Source organism: Xyrauchen texanus, chromosome 38, assembly GCF_025860055.1.
Source record: "Xyrauchen texanus isolate HMW12.3.18 chromosome 38, RBS_HiC_50CHRs, whole genome shotgun sequence".
Lineage (NCBI taxonomy): Eukaryota > Metazoa > Chordata > Actinopteri > Cypriniformes > Catostomidae > Xyrauchen > Xyrauchen texanus.
Window position 1 is genome coordinate 18892035 of NC_068313.1, and position 15257 is coordinate 18907291.

Below are 15257 nucleotides of genomic sequence, written 5' to 3' on the forward strand. Positions count from 1 at the left end.
AAAACTTCTCCAGGGCCCAAAACACCCTCAGACCCCAGAGGGTTAAGATGTGTCTTTGCATGAGCATTTTGAACAGGAGTTTGTGTAAGGCCCGGTTGAAAACTCGCAAGTCCAAGATCGTTCGTAAGCCGCCGCCTTTCTTGGGTACGATGAAGTACGAGCTGGAGAAACCCTTCTTCATCTCGGCTGGAGGGACAGGCTGAGGGCTAGGTCAGTCACTGAGTTCAGTTCTTGCAACATGTCGGGGTCAGGACTACCCAAGTGCAGATCTTTAAGTGCCTTGGCCTAGTGGACTTGCAGGAAGGCCATGGCATGCAATGTGGAAGTGGCCTGTCCGGCGGCACTGTAGGCTTTGGAGGTCAGTGTGACGTCATCCAACAGGCCTTGGAGGGGAGCACCGGGCGATCACGCCATTTGGCGGCGTTCTCGGGACACAAGTGGATCGCGAGTACCCGTGGGCCGCTCTGTCATCGAGGATTGTGAGAGATGATGAGTGAGGAGGTCGGTTGCGGGCAGTAAAAGGTGCCCTCCACGACCTCGTCAGCTCATCATGCACCTCCGGGAAGAATGGAACCGGTGTCCAGGCGTGGCTGAGAGTGGCGCCCAGACCCGAGGAACCAATCCAGCCGTGAAGGCTGTGGGGAGGATGGAGGGTTCCTCGTCAGACGCCAGAACACTCTCCGATGCAGCGGTGAGCTCATCATCCAGCTCAAGGGGATAAGCAGACTGGCCGTGAGGCAAGCCGCTGTCACCCCGAGCCCTTGCTGAAGTCAACGAGCAGGTCGGGGGGCAGGTGGTTCGTGGGAATGTACCCGGTGAAACCGAGCCCGCTGCCATCCCCAAATCGCCTCCATCACCAGCCGGGTTGTCCTCAATCACGTGGGAAGAAGGAGCGACGTGGGGGGGGCTGGAGTGGCATTCCTTTTTAGGAACGTTGCCATGGTAAGGTTCTCGCAGTGAGAACATGAACCATCCACAAACGCTGCTTCAGTGTGATCGCGGCCCAGACACACGAGGCAGCGCCTGTGACCGTCAGAAGCGGAGAGAACTCGACTGCATCCAGGAACTACACAGGGGCGGAAGGGCATCTTTATAAAGACGCGTCCTGAAAAGGACGTTCAATGCCAGCTGTGTATTGCTCTTTTAGAGAAATAAACTCTTAAAGGTCCCCTGACATGAAATTTTCACTTTCTGAGGTTTTTTAACATTAATATTAGTTCCCCTAGCCTGTATTTGGTCCCCTCGTGTCTAGAAATTTCAGTCGGTGTAAACCGAGTTTTGGCTATCTTTCTCTGTCTGTGAGAAAATGAGATCTCAGATGGGCTGATCTTGAATCTCCCCTATATGACGTCATATAGGGGAAAGTTACCGCCCCCTTCTCTGCTTTGCCCGCCCAGAGAATTTGACCCGCCCATGAGAAAACGAGCTAGGAAGTACGAACGCGCGCGATTTTAGTTTATCCTCGAGAGATATCATGGCGTGTGACCGATCGATGCACAAAAGTTGCTCAATAATTGAATGCACAAATGATCACAGAAGTCTTTTTTACTTCCTTCATCCAGTCCCCAGAAGGATCAATGGATACATTTCATCTACTCTGGGAATGCACCGACACAACACACCAAATTTTTGTATGTCTGCGCCAAACATTTCACAGACGACTGTTTTCAAAACATGGGTCAGTTCAGAACTTGGCATGCTGAACGTCTGAAACTGAAGTCTGGATCAGTACCAACTCTCTTTGGCTCACCTACAAACCTCGGACAAGTAAGTCAACTAATTATATATAATTGTGTTGCTTTACTATTTATGGTTACCTAGCTTGTTACACGTAGAATGTGGCTGTAACATTAGCTATGCAGCTAACAGCCGAGTTACTGTCGCTAATGTAAAGGTAGATAGCATCAGGTATATGTGTGAATACACACACTGTAACGCAAGTGTTGTACACTTCTTTGTTATTTGGATATCCGTTCTCCTGTTGGTGATATGTTTACAAAATTACAGACATTTCAGATCTCTGCGTACTAGAACATCTAACGTTAGGCACAAAAAAACAGTTTTTTCCCCATGCTATCTGCACACACTTGGCTAATGAAGCTCATTCTGATTCTGATTCAAAGAACTTTTAAGATATATGAAATATAAAATATGTAAATAAATAAATTATCTAATATTTTATAATTTCGTCTAGACCTTGATGAACTGCTCAGGGAGAGAAACGTAACCCATTACTATGATGTCTGGCACATGGCAAAAGGTATTTTGTCAGTGCATATATGGAGCTGCTTGATGTCCATAGTCCATTATATCATACAAAATCTATCAGTTTTGCTCCAGCCTTTTCCATTCTTTTAATTGTTAGTGATATCTTTTTATTGAGAAGGTCCCAATGTTATATGTTTTTGAAACTGTACTAAAACATTTTGTGAAAAGACTTGTCCTTACTTTGAAACTGAGACCCTATGAGTAAATGTTATCAAATGTTTTGAAATGCTTTGAAATTGATTATGAAACACTATAATAGAGTAATCACTTAGTTCATGAGTATCTCAATTAAGTGGAATTTGTGTTTTCATTGAAGGACTTTCAAAGAAACTGGAAGCAATTAGACAATTAGAGTAAGCAGAAAGACTGTGAGATACTCAAAAAGTGGATGAAAAGCATCAACAATCACATATACTGGACTGCAGCTGGATCAACGTCCGAGCCAGAGAGAATTGCAAAGTGGAACGCAATCCTGAACCATGTTCAAGATATCCATACACATGAGGATCCTCTTTACCCTGAGTGTGAGCATGGAATCCGTAAGACAACTGACAAGAGTAAATGGCTCAAAGCAGGTATTTCATCAATATACAGGCTAAATGTCAAAACAGTAAACGGACAACTACACATAGTTATGTAGTCATTTTCAGAAATTTACCAGAGATCATCGTTGTAATATTCTGTACTGTATTGTTTTCTAATATATTTGTTATTGTCTGCAGATTCTCAAGCTTTCAACAAGTTAGAGAAGTTGCTAACAAACAAAAGAATGCTGAAGGATGTTGCAAAACTGAGCCCCCACCACCAAACTTCATCGTTGGAGGCTTTCCATGCCGTCATCCTTCGTTTTGCTCCCAAAAATGTTGTCTTTTCCTTTATTGGAATGCTGTGCAGGTAAAAGAAAGTTTGTTTACTGAGATATGTTATGCTACAATAACCATAAGTATTGTTAATATTAACACGTTTTGTCTTGTATTTCCAGGCTCTACCTGGCTGCTATGCATTATAATGAAAATGCAGACCGACCACAGGCAGAAACGCAGGAAGGTGTACCTATCTTCAAACTCTCATTTCCAAAGGGTAGGAAGGGAGAGTGCAGAGCTAAACCTAAAAAGACAAAGCCGACCTTTGGTAAGGCTTAAAATCAATTCAAACAACACATATTTTGGAATTCTCTAATGTATTTGTAATACATAAATTAAATACAAAAAAAACATAAAAGCAAAACGCAACCAGGTAAACACAAAAATAATGTTTGTGCTTGTGTTTTATGATACAAGGTTATGTTGCTGACATGATGGACCTAATTTCTGAAGAAGTCTTTATCAACCCTACACCATACAATGATGCGCTGTTGGCCATGCCTGTCCCAGAGAACCTATCAGCGCAGTATGAAAAGCCAGACAAGGAGGAGGTCATTGCCAGCTTTGTGTCAAGGTTCAAACGGGGGGCAGTTTAAACCCAACGTAGTGGCCTTCCTCATCAGGAAACACTGAGCGGATGCGCAGGACCACACAAGCTGGAATAATGACCCGAATTCTGCGTCCCAGGAGGCCCCAGCACCAGCTCACAAATGAACAATAGGAGAGATACTTGTAGTGACTGAACATAATTGATATTTATCATTGTTTGTATTATTAAGTTTATGTTTGCATCTTCAATGCTTGTTTTTTGTAAAACATTTTTATAGTTTATCTTCCCTCTGATGTAATTAAATCTTGACACTGTCTATACTATAGAATGAAAATTAGGCACAATGTTTTTAGGTGGAATAAAAAGTCAAGACTCAAGACAGGACTTTATTTATTATTTTATTAACTTATGTAACAAAGCACAACTTACTGGTGTATTCCTCTCAAACGTAGAGGACCATAGTCAGCTCTGTATATTTGGCCAGCATTCTGCAGAGAGTAGACATTGAGGCAGACAGGCTCCAATCCAGGATGGTCAACCATACATGTGAGCTGTTCTTCGACCTCCCGTAGTCTTCTAGTAACCTAATTAGAATTATAAAATGTAAGTGTAATTTTTATGCACAGTTAGTTGTCAAATGAAGAGACAAAGTAGTTTCCAACTTAGTGGTGATAATGCTACCTGAGGTATCTCCAAGCAGCAAATATTCTCAGCTTCTGTTGGCATGGTAGCACATTTTCCATAATGGCACCTATACAAAATGGTAAATGTAATAATGCATATATATATATATATATATATATATATATATATATATATATATATATATATATACATGCAGGTGTTGAGTAGAGTTAACTCTTGAGTAAATCATTGGTTATGTGTAATATGACTTTAGTATACAGGGACATGGAGTACTTTGTCATTAAAAAATAAGCTACATTACAGTCTTCTCTAAACTAGAAATATTACTGATATAGATGCTAATACAGCGTTAGCTGTATATACTAGCGTTAGCTACGTGATAATAACTGTAACCGCATAGCCTACGTAAAACAACCGAATATAGTACAATATCCAGACATAATATTTTAAACTAACCATTCGGAGATGTCCTGCTGGAGCCGCTGAGTTGCAACTTCTTCATCCGTTGCTTCTCCATCCGGATCAGACTCTGGGTCAAACTGAAACGCTTGAACGACTGTGTGTCTAAGTGCCATTGCAATATATCCAATGTAAACATGCATGGTACCGTTGCCGCAAGCTGGTCAAGACCACACCCACACTACACCTTGCCCCGCCTTTCGCCTCCTCATTAGCATTCAAAGCTACAGACACCGAAACGGCACGTCTGAAGGAAAGCTCATTATGGGTTGGCTTGTAGTGGCTATAATTCTGTACCAAGGCTGAATTTTGTAAAAGAGATTTCAGATACAGTACTAGGGACCACTAAGGCCTATATCAAAGCCTACAAAAAGAAGCATGTCAGGGGACCTTTAAGAAAATATTCTCTTTTATGAAAGCATTGTCGAAGCACCCAGGGGCAAAGCTGCACTGCCGTGCAGAGAAGGAGAAAGCCGCTGATATGCACCATAGATCCAACAGCATACGCTCTTTCAAGAGATGAAGTGAACAGTCTTGTGAATGCAGCTCGCTGATCACACAACCGGTCGGCTCCAAACTTCTGAATGGACAGATGCATTTCCTTCCCTTCATACCCGTATGTCGGGGGCAGGACATGCAAATTCTGTCTGCCAATTTCTTATTGGCCTTTTCTCAAGTTCAGAGATGCGCGAGGCTCTCAAGAGAGACCGCTAGTGTCTCTTCTTCGACACAACGTTGAAGTGAGCGACAGACGGGGAATTCTTGTTAAACAATTGGTGGACAACAATATTTCTGAATACTTCAAGAATACCTCTAAAACAATATTCGGGTTCTAATATCAAAGTTTCAATTCTACACTTTAATTTCTATTTTGCATGCAAATCATACAGATTAAAGCAGAATTAATTAAAATCTAATTTTAAGGATAGTTTGGAAACATAATGCAGTGTTACCAGAAATAAATTAAATGTAGACATCAAATACTTCACACAGTTTCAGCAATTGGCCATGTGATGGTTCTGTAAGTGGCAATGACCTGTGTAGTTCTGTTAGCTCTAAAAATATTAATTGTTTCTGGCTTTCATTGCTGCCATTGGCCTGATCCCAACTACCTTGAATCCATCATCAAGCATCACGTCCAAACTTGATGATCAGCCACTCTTAATGAATTAAGCACAAATATAAACCACCTCCATGCCAACACTAAAGAACTGAGCTGCATTTGTTGTAATTATTCATTTTTACAAAGTGATCTGGAGCTACTACTTGTGCACAAGAACAATGGCTATATATTAGTGTTCCAGCATGATTGCAAATTCAATGTACTTTCCTTTGCAGTTTCATTCTGTGTGGGGATATGTGTAAATATAATCTACTATGTGTTTTTTAAAAATAACCATTTCCAGAAAAATATTTATTAGAATTGAAAGATGAGTGATCACATTGACTTCTTTGTTTATTATATGTTTTGTTTACACACCTGTCCCCTCCTCAGTTATCGATGCAGTGAATAGAAGAGAATGGAAGAGATATGATGCAAAATATCCCATTGGTCTGTTGACAAAGCCTGATATTGGGAAGACCCGAGAGACACACCCTGTCTCATTTAGCTAGGAAAACACAAAATTGTTCCTAATTAGATCAGTCAGATCCCAACAGAATTATCAATTAATAATTGTTCATGTTAAATACATTCAATATTTAGTTACACTCTTACCACTGCTGACTTATTAATACAGTAAGGCTGGTAATCTATTGTAGATACATAATATGGATAAAATTGTCTGGGATTGCAGAGTCCGATCTTCGCGGTACCCGGAACTGGCCGCCCATGGGTGTATCTGTTAAAGACATATATATATATATATATATATATATATATATATATATAACAGAAATTATGGCGTGTGTGTGTGTGTGTGTGTGTGTGTGTGTGTGTGTGTGTGTGCAGGTCTTAAGGTGTTCCCTTCCTCTAGTGCTTTCCTGGGCTGTTTTTTATTTATTTATTTATTTTTATTGAGGAACAACAACAAATATCCAAACAAAAGATATCCATATATACAAATGTATAGGAGCTATTTTAATAAATAAATAAAATCAACAATAAGTCAAAGAAAATCAGTAAATGACAGAACTTCAAATGGATTCTCAGTTATTTTTAGTTCTTTAGCAAGTGGAATGTAAATTTTGATTTCTTATTTAATAAATTAATTAAATAATACAAATGTATTTAATTAAATAATTATATAACAATATTTAAATCAAACAAAATAACCTCAGTTCTGAAAATATGAATCCAATTTATAATAGCTTAAATTTAATAGATACAAGGAAAAAGTGTAGCCATATCTGCTTATCAAAAGCAAATCTGGGCTTGTTTTTTTAGTTAGGGCTTATTTCCAAATTACATTCACATTTTTAGACTTGCTGGTGCTTGGCTCCCATATGACACTAGTGTCTGACCAGTACAGTTTATTTTTATTTAGGCCTTTTCATTTTGTTTTGGGGCTCCCAAGGGTGACCCCTCATGTCACTACATCGACACAATGTCAAGTGAGTGACAGAAGGGGAATCGCTTACTTTGGGCTTGTTTTTCAAAACCAGGTTGCTTGTTTCTCTTACAAAAATCTAGCAACACTACTATAGGAAGCAATGTGACATCACTCACTCACTCACCTTCCACACACCCCCAGCTTTACTTCGACTTCATTTGCTCTCACTATCTTTGGCTTCTCTAATATCACTTCAAATTTTGGCAGAACTGAACCACAGAGAAAGTTTGTTATAAGCATTCAAGACCTTGAATATGTTTGAAAAAGGTTTTAATAAAAGCAACAAAGAAGCACTCGCTTACCATACTTTTGAACTTGAAACGGTTCTTTAATTGTTGCTTTGTCAGTCTCAACAGACACCTCATAAACTCCAACAGGAGCCTCTGGATTCAGAACATGAGAAAGTTGCAAAATCTTTCCATGTGTAGAAGTTGGATTAACCCACTGATTAATTCTGTTCCCTCTATTGTCCTGTTTGTATGAGGAGTCATTGAAAGATAAATAAAATGAAAACAACTGGCATACTGATGCACAATAATATGTCTGTGAAAGGGCTAGTTGAAATAAATAAATAAATAAAAACAAGAAATTATCAAGTTTACCTGTACTGCTATGGTTTTGTACTGTGAATGGAAAGCAGATCATTTCAAAATACATCGTAAACACTGATGGGAAATATTTGCATTTCATGGCTGATTACTTTGAGGTCTAAGTCTGAAAGAGCATTTGAGATGTAATGTTTGAGTAAATATTTATATGGCCAACTGAACACTGTACAAAGATCTCATCATCTTTGCCAACAATTTTACCCTGTGCAATATTTCTAACTGTAGCGCATTAGATTTACAATTTTATGTATTGAAAAAATAACACCTTACCATTATATCAACTGGTTTGAAGTTCTGGTCCATTGTAAATATTCTGAATTGCACTATAAAATGTAGGAAGACAATCAAACACAAGATAACTTAAACTGCAGTTTGTTAAAGCAACAGAAAATTAAGAAATTTGGACACTGAGATTAGAACACACTGAAGCTGAATTTAAAGCACAACTACCTGTTTGTCCAGGATTGTAGATTTGTTTATCTGTCCGAATTATTGTCGTTGGATTAAATAGAATGAATTTGACTTCTCTCTTTTCAATCAGATGAGTTTTTTCCCCTCGAGCTTCCACTTGAATCTCTTGCACTGAATCAGACTTAGGAGCCTGTTAAACACGTGCAGTTGTTTTACAAATCAAAATCATCTATAGAAAGCTAAATCTTTTCATGAAAACATTACAAGTAATTGCATTTGTAAAAACAAAAATGTGGTATCGAATGCACATAGGATGCTCAAAAGCAAAAATAGGGCATATACATTTTTCCCCAAAAAATTCTAATACAGTATTTATTTGATAGGCTCATTGACATGATTTTTAAACAAATGCAAGCTAACAAAATAAAAATGATCTTAACACGCCTGAAATTCAAGGCAGCGATGGAATTCCTTCCCAGTGTTCTCCTGAAAAAGTGTTCGTTTCTGGTTATAAATACCATGAACCAGATAAATGGTAAGCTGCAGGGGTTCATCCAGCTTTAGAAGGCTCACACATAATTTAGCCTCTGAGCTTGAATGTATAACTGCGGGAAATGTCACCATGAACAACCTGTGAAAAAGATATGGTTTTACTTGCCTCCTTTTTCAAGGTGTCTACAACAAGTCAATAGCCAAAATAATGATATACTAGTCAAGTCACTCTGATATATGAGTAGATTCAATCTTTAAACACCAATGAAATGACATAATAGAATATATAAGATATGTAAATATTTTAACACTTACGGCTTAGAAGCTCCTTGATGGATACAAAGCAATATAACACATGTTATCAATATTCCTCTTTTGAGTAGCACAGGGAAAAATGCCATGATATGGGGTCATGAAATCTGTTTACAAGAATTCTCTAACAAAGCAAAAACCTTTTCCTTAACAAATGTTTTTTTTTTTTTGACTGCACACATGACCACAGAGATGATTAACTATTCAATTTGATGGGGCTGTGCAGTGCAGCAAGTTTTTTCTGCTTGAACTATACTGCATACAATGTAATAAAATACACTGTATGCGCCGCCATCTTGGATTCTTTAGATCCAAGATGGCGGCGCGGTAGCACGCAGCGGCCACTCCGGATCCACAACGGTGCTATTTTTGTTAAAAAAGCCCGACTTTTGCAACACATGGACATCGGAGCAACCAGTGTTCGTGTCTACCATCGCCAGACACTACTCAAATATAAGAATCATGCAAAAACCAAGCTGCATGATGACCTGCAGGAGGCGCTACGTGTACTCGGCTTGCTGCGGAGACCAGGCCTCCAGCCCTCGGCGTCGCCTGATGCCGGTGGCGGGGAGAGGACGTCGTAAGCGGTGTCGCGAAAGCGAAGCGCGAAAGAGGGCGGGGTCCATGCTAGGCTAAAAACAAACCCTAGCCGGCCGGCTCTCCCGTCTATCCTGCTCTCAAATGTTTGCTCCTGGACAATAAACTGGACTATATCCGACTCCAGCAGGCTACGCGGCGTGAGTTTAGAGACTGCTGCGTCTTTGTTTTCACGCGAGGCGTGGCTCAGCGACAGAGTTCGGATGCCGCCATTCAGCTAGGCGGGCTCGCCTCGTTTCGTGCCGACAGAAATACAGCTCTCTCGCGGTAAGACTCGCGGTGGTGGCTTGTGTGTTTACATCAACACGGAATGGTGCAAGAACTCTATGTTAGTCTCTAGTTACTGTTCATCGCTGTTGGAGCTTGTGACTGTTAGATGCAGACCTTTTTATCTACCACGGGAATTCACCACTGTTTGCATAACCGAGTTTACATTCCCCAAGCTAACGCTAAGGAAGCGCTCTGTGAACTGTATGGGGCTATGAGCTGAACTGCAGAGCGCTCACCCCGACGGACTGTTTATTGTCGCGGAGATTTCAACCATGCAAATCTCAAGACAGTGCTCCCTAAATTCCATCAGTATGTGGACTTTGCAACGAGAGGGCTGAGCAGCTTGATCTTGTTTACACAAACATCCCAGGCGCGTGCGGGCGGAGCCCCGCCCCCACCTCGGCTACTCAGACCACATCTCTGTTATGTTAATTCCAGCATACAGACCGGCTAGTCAGGCGCACAAAACCGCTTCAGAAGCAGGTGAAAACCTGGCCAGCAGGAGCCATCTCTGCTCTTCAGGACTGTTTTGAGTGTACTGACTGGCACATGTTCAGGGAGGCTGCAACATATGGCGATTCTACCAACTTGGAGGAATACACAGCATCAGTGACCAGCTACATCAGCAAGTGCATTGATGATGTCACTTTCTCAAGACCATCACCACACGCTCCAACCAGAAGCCGTGGATGACTGCGGAGGTGCGCACGCTGCTGAGGTCCCGAGACTCTGCCTTCAGAGCAGGCGATAAGGCAGCCCTAAGAACAGCTAGGGCCAAACTGTCACGGGCAATCAGAGAGGCAAAGCGCGCTACGCCCAGAGAATCCACAGTCACTTCCAGGACAGCGGTGACACGCGGCGCATGTGGCAGGGCATCCAGGCCATCACCAACTACAGGACAACATCAGTTGCCTGTGACAAAGATGCCTCCCTTCCAGATGCGCTGAACGACTTCTACGCTCGGTTTGAAGTGCAGAACGGCGTGATGGCGAGGAAGTCCACCCCTCCTCCCAACGACCAGGTGCTCTGTCTTACCACGGCAGATGTGAGGAAAACTCTACGTAGAGTCAACCCACGGAAGGCTGCTGGACCAGACAACATTCCTGGCAGAGTGCTCAGAGGATGTGCAGACCAGCTAGCAGATGTTCTTACCAACATCTTCAACATCTCTCTGAGCAGCGCCGTTGTTCCAACGTGCTTCAAGGCCACCACCATCATCCCCATGCCAAAGAAGTCTTCAGTGTCCTGCCTCAACGACTACCGTCCCGTCGCACTTACACCCATCATCATGAAGTGCTTCGAGAGGCTCGTCATGAGGCAGATTAAGACCCAGCTGCCCCCTCACTAGACCCACTGCAGTTTGCGTATCGTTCAAACCGTTCAACGGACGATGCCATCACCACAACCCTCCATCTGGCCCTCACCCACCTAGACAATAAGGACTCATACGTTCGAATGCTGTTCATAGATTTCAGCTCAGCATTCAACACAATCATTCCCCAGCACCTGATTGGAAAGCTGAACCTGCTGGGCCTGGACACCTCCCTCTGCAACTGGATCCTGGACTTCCTGACTGGGAGACCTCAGTCAGTCCGGATCGGGAACAGCATCTCCACCACCACCACACTGAGCACTGGGGCCCCCAGGGCTGTGTGCTCAGTCCACTGCTGTTCACTCTGCTGACTCACGACTGTGCAGCAATGCACAGCTCGAATCACATCATCAAGTTCGCCGATGACACGACCGTGGTGGGTCTCATCAGCAAGAACAACGAGTCAGCATACAGAGAGGAGGTGCAGCGGCTGACGAACTGGTGTAGAGCCAACAACCTGTCCCTGAATGTCGACAAAACAAAAGAGATGGTTGTTGACTTTAGGAGAGCACAAGGTGAACACACTCCGCTGAACATCGACGGCTCCTCTGTGGAGATTGTCAAGAGCACCAAATTTCTTGGTGTTCACCTGGCAGAGAACCTCACCTGGTCCCTCAACACCAGCTCTATCACCAAGAAAGCCCAGCAGCGTCTCTACTTTCTTCGAAGGCTGAGGAAAGCACATCTCCCAACCCCCATCCTCACTACATTCTATAGAGGGACTATTGAGAGCATCCTGAGCAGCTGCATCACTGCCTGGTTTGGGACTTGCACCGTTTCGGACCGCAAAGCCCTGCAGAGGATAGTGAGGACAGCTGAGAAGATCATTGGGGTCTCTCTTCCCTCCATCAAAGACATTTACAAAAAACACTGTATCCATAAAGCAACCAGCATTGTGGACGACCCCACACACCCCTCACACAAACTCTTTACCCTCCTCCCGTCTGGCAAGAGGTACCGAAGCATTCGGGCCCTCACGGCCAGACTGTGTAACAACTTCTTCCCCAAGCCATCAGACTTCTCAATACTCAGAGACTGGTTTGACACACACGTGTCCTGAGTTGCACTTTAATAACTGTCACTTTATAACCGTCTGCTACCTCAATAACTGCTATGTGCATAGAACATTATCTCATAGTATGTTATGTTTACATTTTAGAAACTGTCATCTTTTTGCACTACTGAGTACTGGTCGAGCTACACTGTCTATTGTCCTGTTAATTGTCAGTAATTTGTTGTACTGTCCCGTACTTTTTGCACATGTTTGCACGTGCACTTTATATAGGTAGTTTATATAGGTATTTTATTTCGTTGTGTAGTCTCATGTGGTCCTATGTTGGTCCTTTGTTGTTTTTATGTAGCACCATGGTCCTGGAGGAACGTTGTCTCGTTTTGCTGTGTACTGTACTAACTGTGTATGGTTGAAACGACAATAAAAACCACTTGACTTGACTTGACTTGAAATACAAAGATAATCCAATTTAAAAAAGGAGATAAAAATAATGAATGTAAAAAACATACAGTGAGCAAAACAAGAAATAAAAACAAATAAATAAAGCACTTTAGGAATAGGCAAATTAACACATATAGTTTAAAATGTGAAGTTATAGAAATAAAATGTTTCATTTTCAGCCATCAATTAAATTTGAATTTGAAATGGCCAAAAATATGTCAACACCCCCTTCTATTCTAGACTGACAATTCTTACTGCTACAGTATGCAGTCAGATTCAACAGAACGTCTAGGTTACGGATGTAACCTCCATTCCCTGATGGAGGGAATGAGACGTTGTGTTGGAGAAGCGACACGAGGGGTCTCTCTTGAGTGCCGAATATGCCTCTGATCTATGAAAAAAGGCCAATGAGAAGTTCGCAGATAGTATTTGCATACCCGGACATACTAAAGGTATAAAGGTGAGGAAATACTATGAGTTCTTTCAGGATTTTTTCAGAGGAGCCGGAAATGATCCGGCCACTACAGTGGCTCAGCTCAGTGACGTGGCTGGGAGGACACAACGTCTCGTTCCCTCCATCAGGGAACGGATGTTACATCCATAACCTAGACGTTCCCCGTCTGTCGCTCTCTCAACGTTGTGTCGGAGAAGCGACACTAGGGGTCCAATTTAAATCACGCCATGCGCTGAGCCATGTACGTGTTCTGCTGACACAGGAGTGGGCAGGTATTTTAGGTGCACAGGCGACCAGCTGCATGTACCCTTCCCCAATGCCCCAAAAAAGTAGTTGAAATCCTTCTGGTTACCCTAGGCAGGGGAACAAGGCGACGCTTGCCAACCTGGGAACGGACCAAGCCTTGCTGGGCCTCTTTTCTCTCTATGTTTCTCGCATAGAGCAATAAAAGGCCGGGGCCCTTACATGCATCAAGGGAAGGGGGTCTTAACCAGTTTCCTATTCTTTCAGGGGGAAAAGACCTTGCGGAGACCACACCTGCCCGGAAGGGGAGGTAATAGTGGTGAATACATCACATGGGTTTTTAGGCGACATGTGGAAAGTGGCGCAGTGGTAGATCCAGCCTCAATGAGGGGGGAGTTGCTACAACACGGCGACCGGAGGGCAGCCGGGGACTGCCTTAGGAAAATGCGGGTCCACTTTGGTAAGGGGCAACGAAGGGGCTGGGTCTGCGCTTGCAGGTTCACTACCTGGTCTCTAAAGGGCGTGGTAGGAACCTTGGGCACAGTCGTGGTCTTAGGATCACGTATGTGTCTGCTGGACCGAACTCCAGGCAAGTGTTGCTGACAGAGAACACTTGCAGGTCCCCGACCCTCTTGATGGAGGCGAGCGCGATCAGCAGGGCAGTCTTAAGAGAGAGGGCCCTGAGTCCAACTGATTCTAGCGGCTCGAAGGGAGGTCCCCGCGAGGACTACCGAGAGGTCCCAGGAGGGGAACAGGCTTGGCCGGGAGGGATTTAACCTCCGGGTGCCTCTTAGGAACCTGATGATTAAGTCGTGCTTACCCAAGGACTTGCCGTCTACTGCGTCGTGGTGGGCCGCGATAGCAGCGACATACACCTTTAGGGTGGAAGGGGACAGCCTCCCCTCCAGCCTCTCTTGCAGGAATAAGAGCACTGACCTAACAGCGCACCTCTGGAAGAATACCAATTTGCGAACAAGCGCCACTTCAGGGCATAGAGATGCCTGGTAGAAGGGGCTCTGGTTGGTTGATCGTGTCTACGACGGTAGGTGTTAGACCAGCTAGGTCCAGGGGCCAGACGTGGAGGTTCCAAAGGTCTGGATGCGGATGCCAGAGTGTGCCCTGCCCCTGAGAAAGAAGGTCCTTCCTCAGGGGAATTTGCCAGGGAGGGGCTGTCGCGAGGAGTATGAGGTCCAAGAACCAGACCCGGGTGGGCCAATAGGAAGCCACTAGTGTGACTTGTTCCTCGTCCTCCCTGACCTTGCACAGCACTTGTGCAAGAAGGCTCACTGGGGGAAATGCGTACTTGCGCAGCCCCGCAGGCCAACTGTGTGCCAGTGCGTCTTCCCCGAGGGGAGCCTCTGTTCGGGCATACCAGAGTGGGCAGTGGGAGGTCTCTCGGGAGGCAAACAGATCTACCTGGGCCTTGCCGAATCGTTCTCAAATCAGCTGGACTGACTGGGGATGATGCCTGAGTCGCTGCTGGCTCCAAAGAAGGAGACAACAAGCAAGTCGCAAAATGTGGTGGGACCATACGCCCGTTGCACACGGCACCCCAACCCAGTCTGGAGGCGTCGGTCGTAACCAGGACGCGTCGGGACACCTGCTGCAAGGACACACCTGCCTGTAGAAAACAGAGTAAGAGTCTGTCCAGGGTTTGAATGTCTGGCAGCAGGCGGGGGTGATCATCACACGGTGCCATGCTCGTCTC

The 15257-nt window shown here is 43.8% G+C and overlaps 1 protein-coding gene across 2 annotated transcripts in view; it reads right to left on the bottom strand.

Moving 5' to 3' along the window:
- LOC127632126 (alpha-2-macroglobulin) overlaps positions 1-9299 on the bottom strand; it is a 33733-nt gene extending 24434 nt beyond the window's left edge. The window contains exons 1-9 of one of the 2 annotated variants that reach the window (XM_052110642.1): positions 9164-9299; positions 8801-8987; positions 8396-8546; positions 8216-8268; positions 7940-7960; positions 7640-7808; positions 7462-7546; positions 6503-6626; positions 6266-6395 (exon numbers count right to left, since the gene is read on the bottom strand). In XM_052110642.1, the coding sequence (XP_051966602.1) occupies positions 6266-6395; positions 6503-6626; positions 7462-7546; positions 7640-7808; positions 7940-7960; positions 8216-8268; positions 8396-8546; positions 8801-8987; positions 9164-9249 (1006 nt within the window). In that variant the 5' untranslated portion in view covers positions 9250-9299. Of the gene's footprint in view, positions 1-4110; positions 4266-4362; positions 4451-6265; positions 6396-6502; positions 6627-7461; positions 7547-7639; positions 7809-7939; positions 7961-8215; positions 8269-8395; positions 8547-8800; positions 8988-9163 lie in introns of those variants that run through there. The other variant, XM_052110644.1, reaches the window with a different exon arrangement.
- Positions 9300-15257: the final 5958 nt, after the last annotated feature.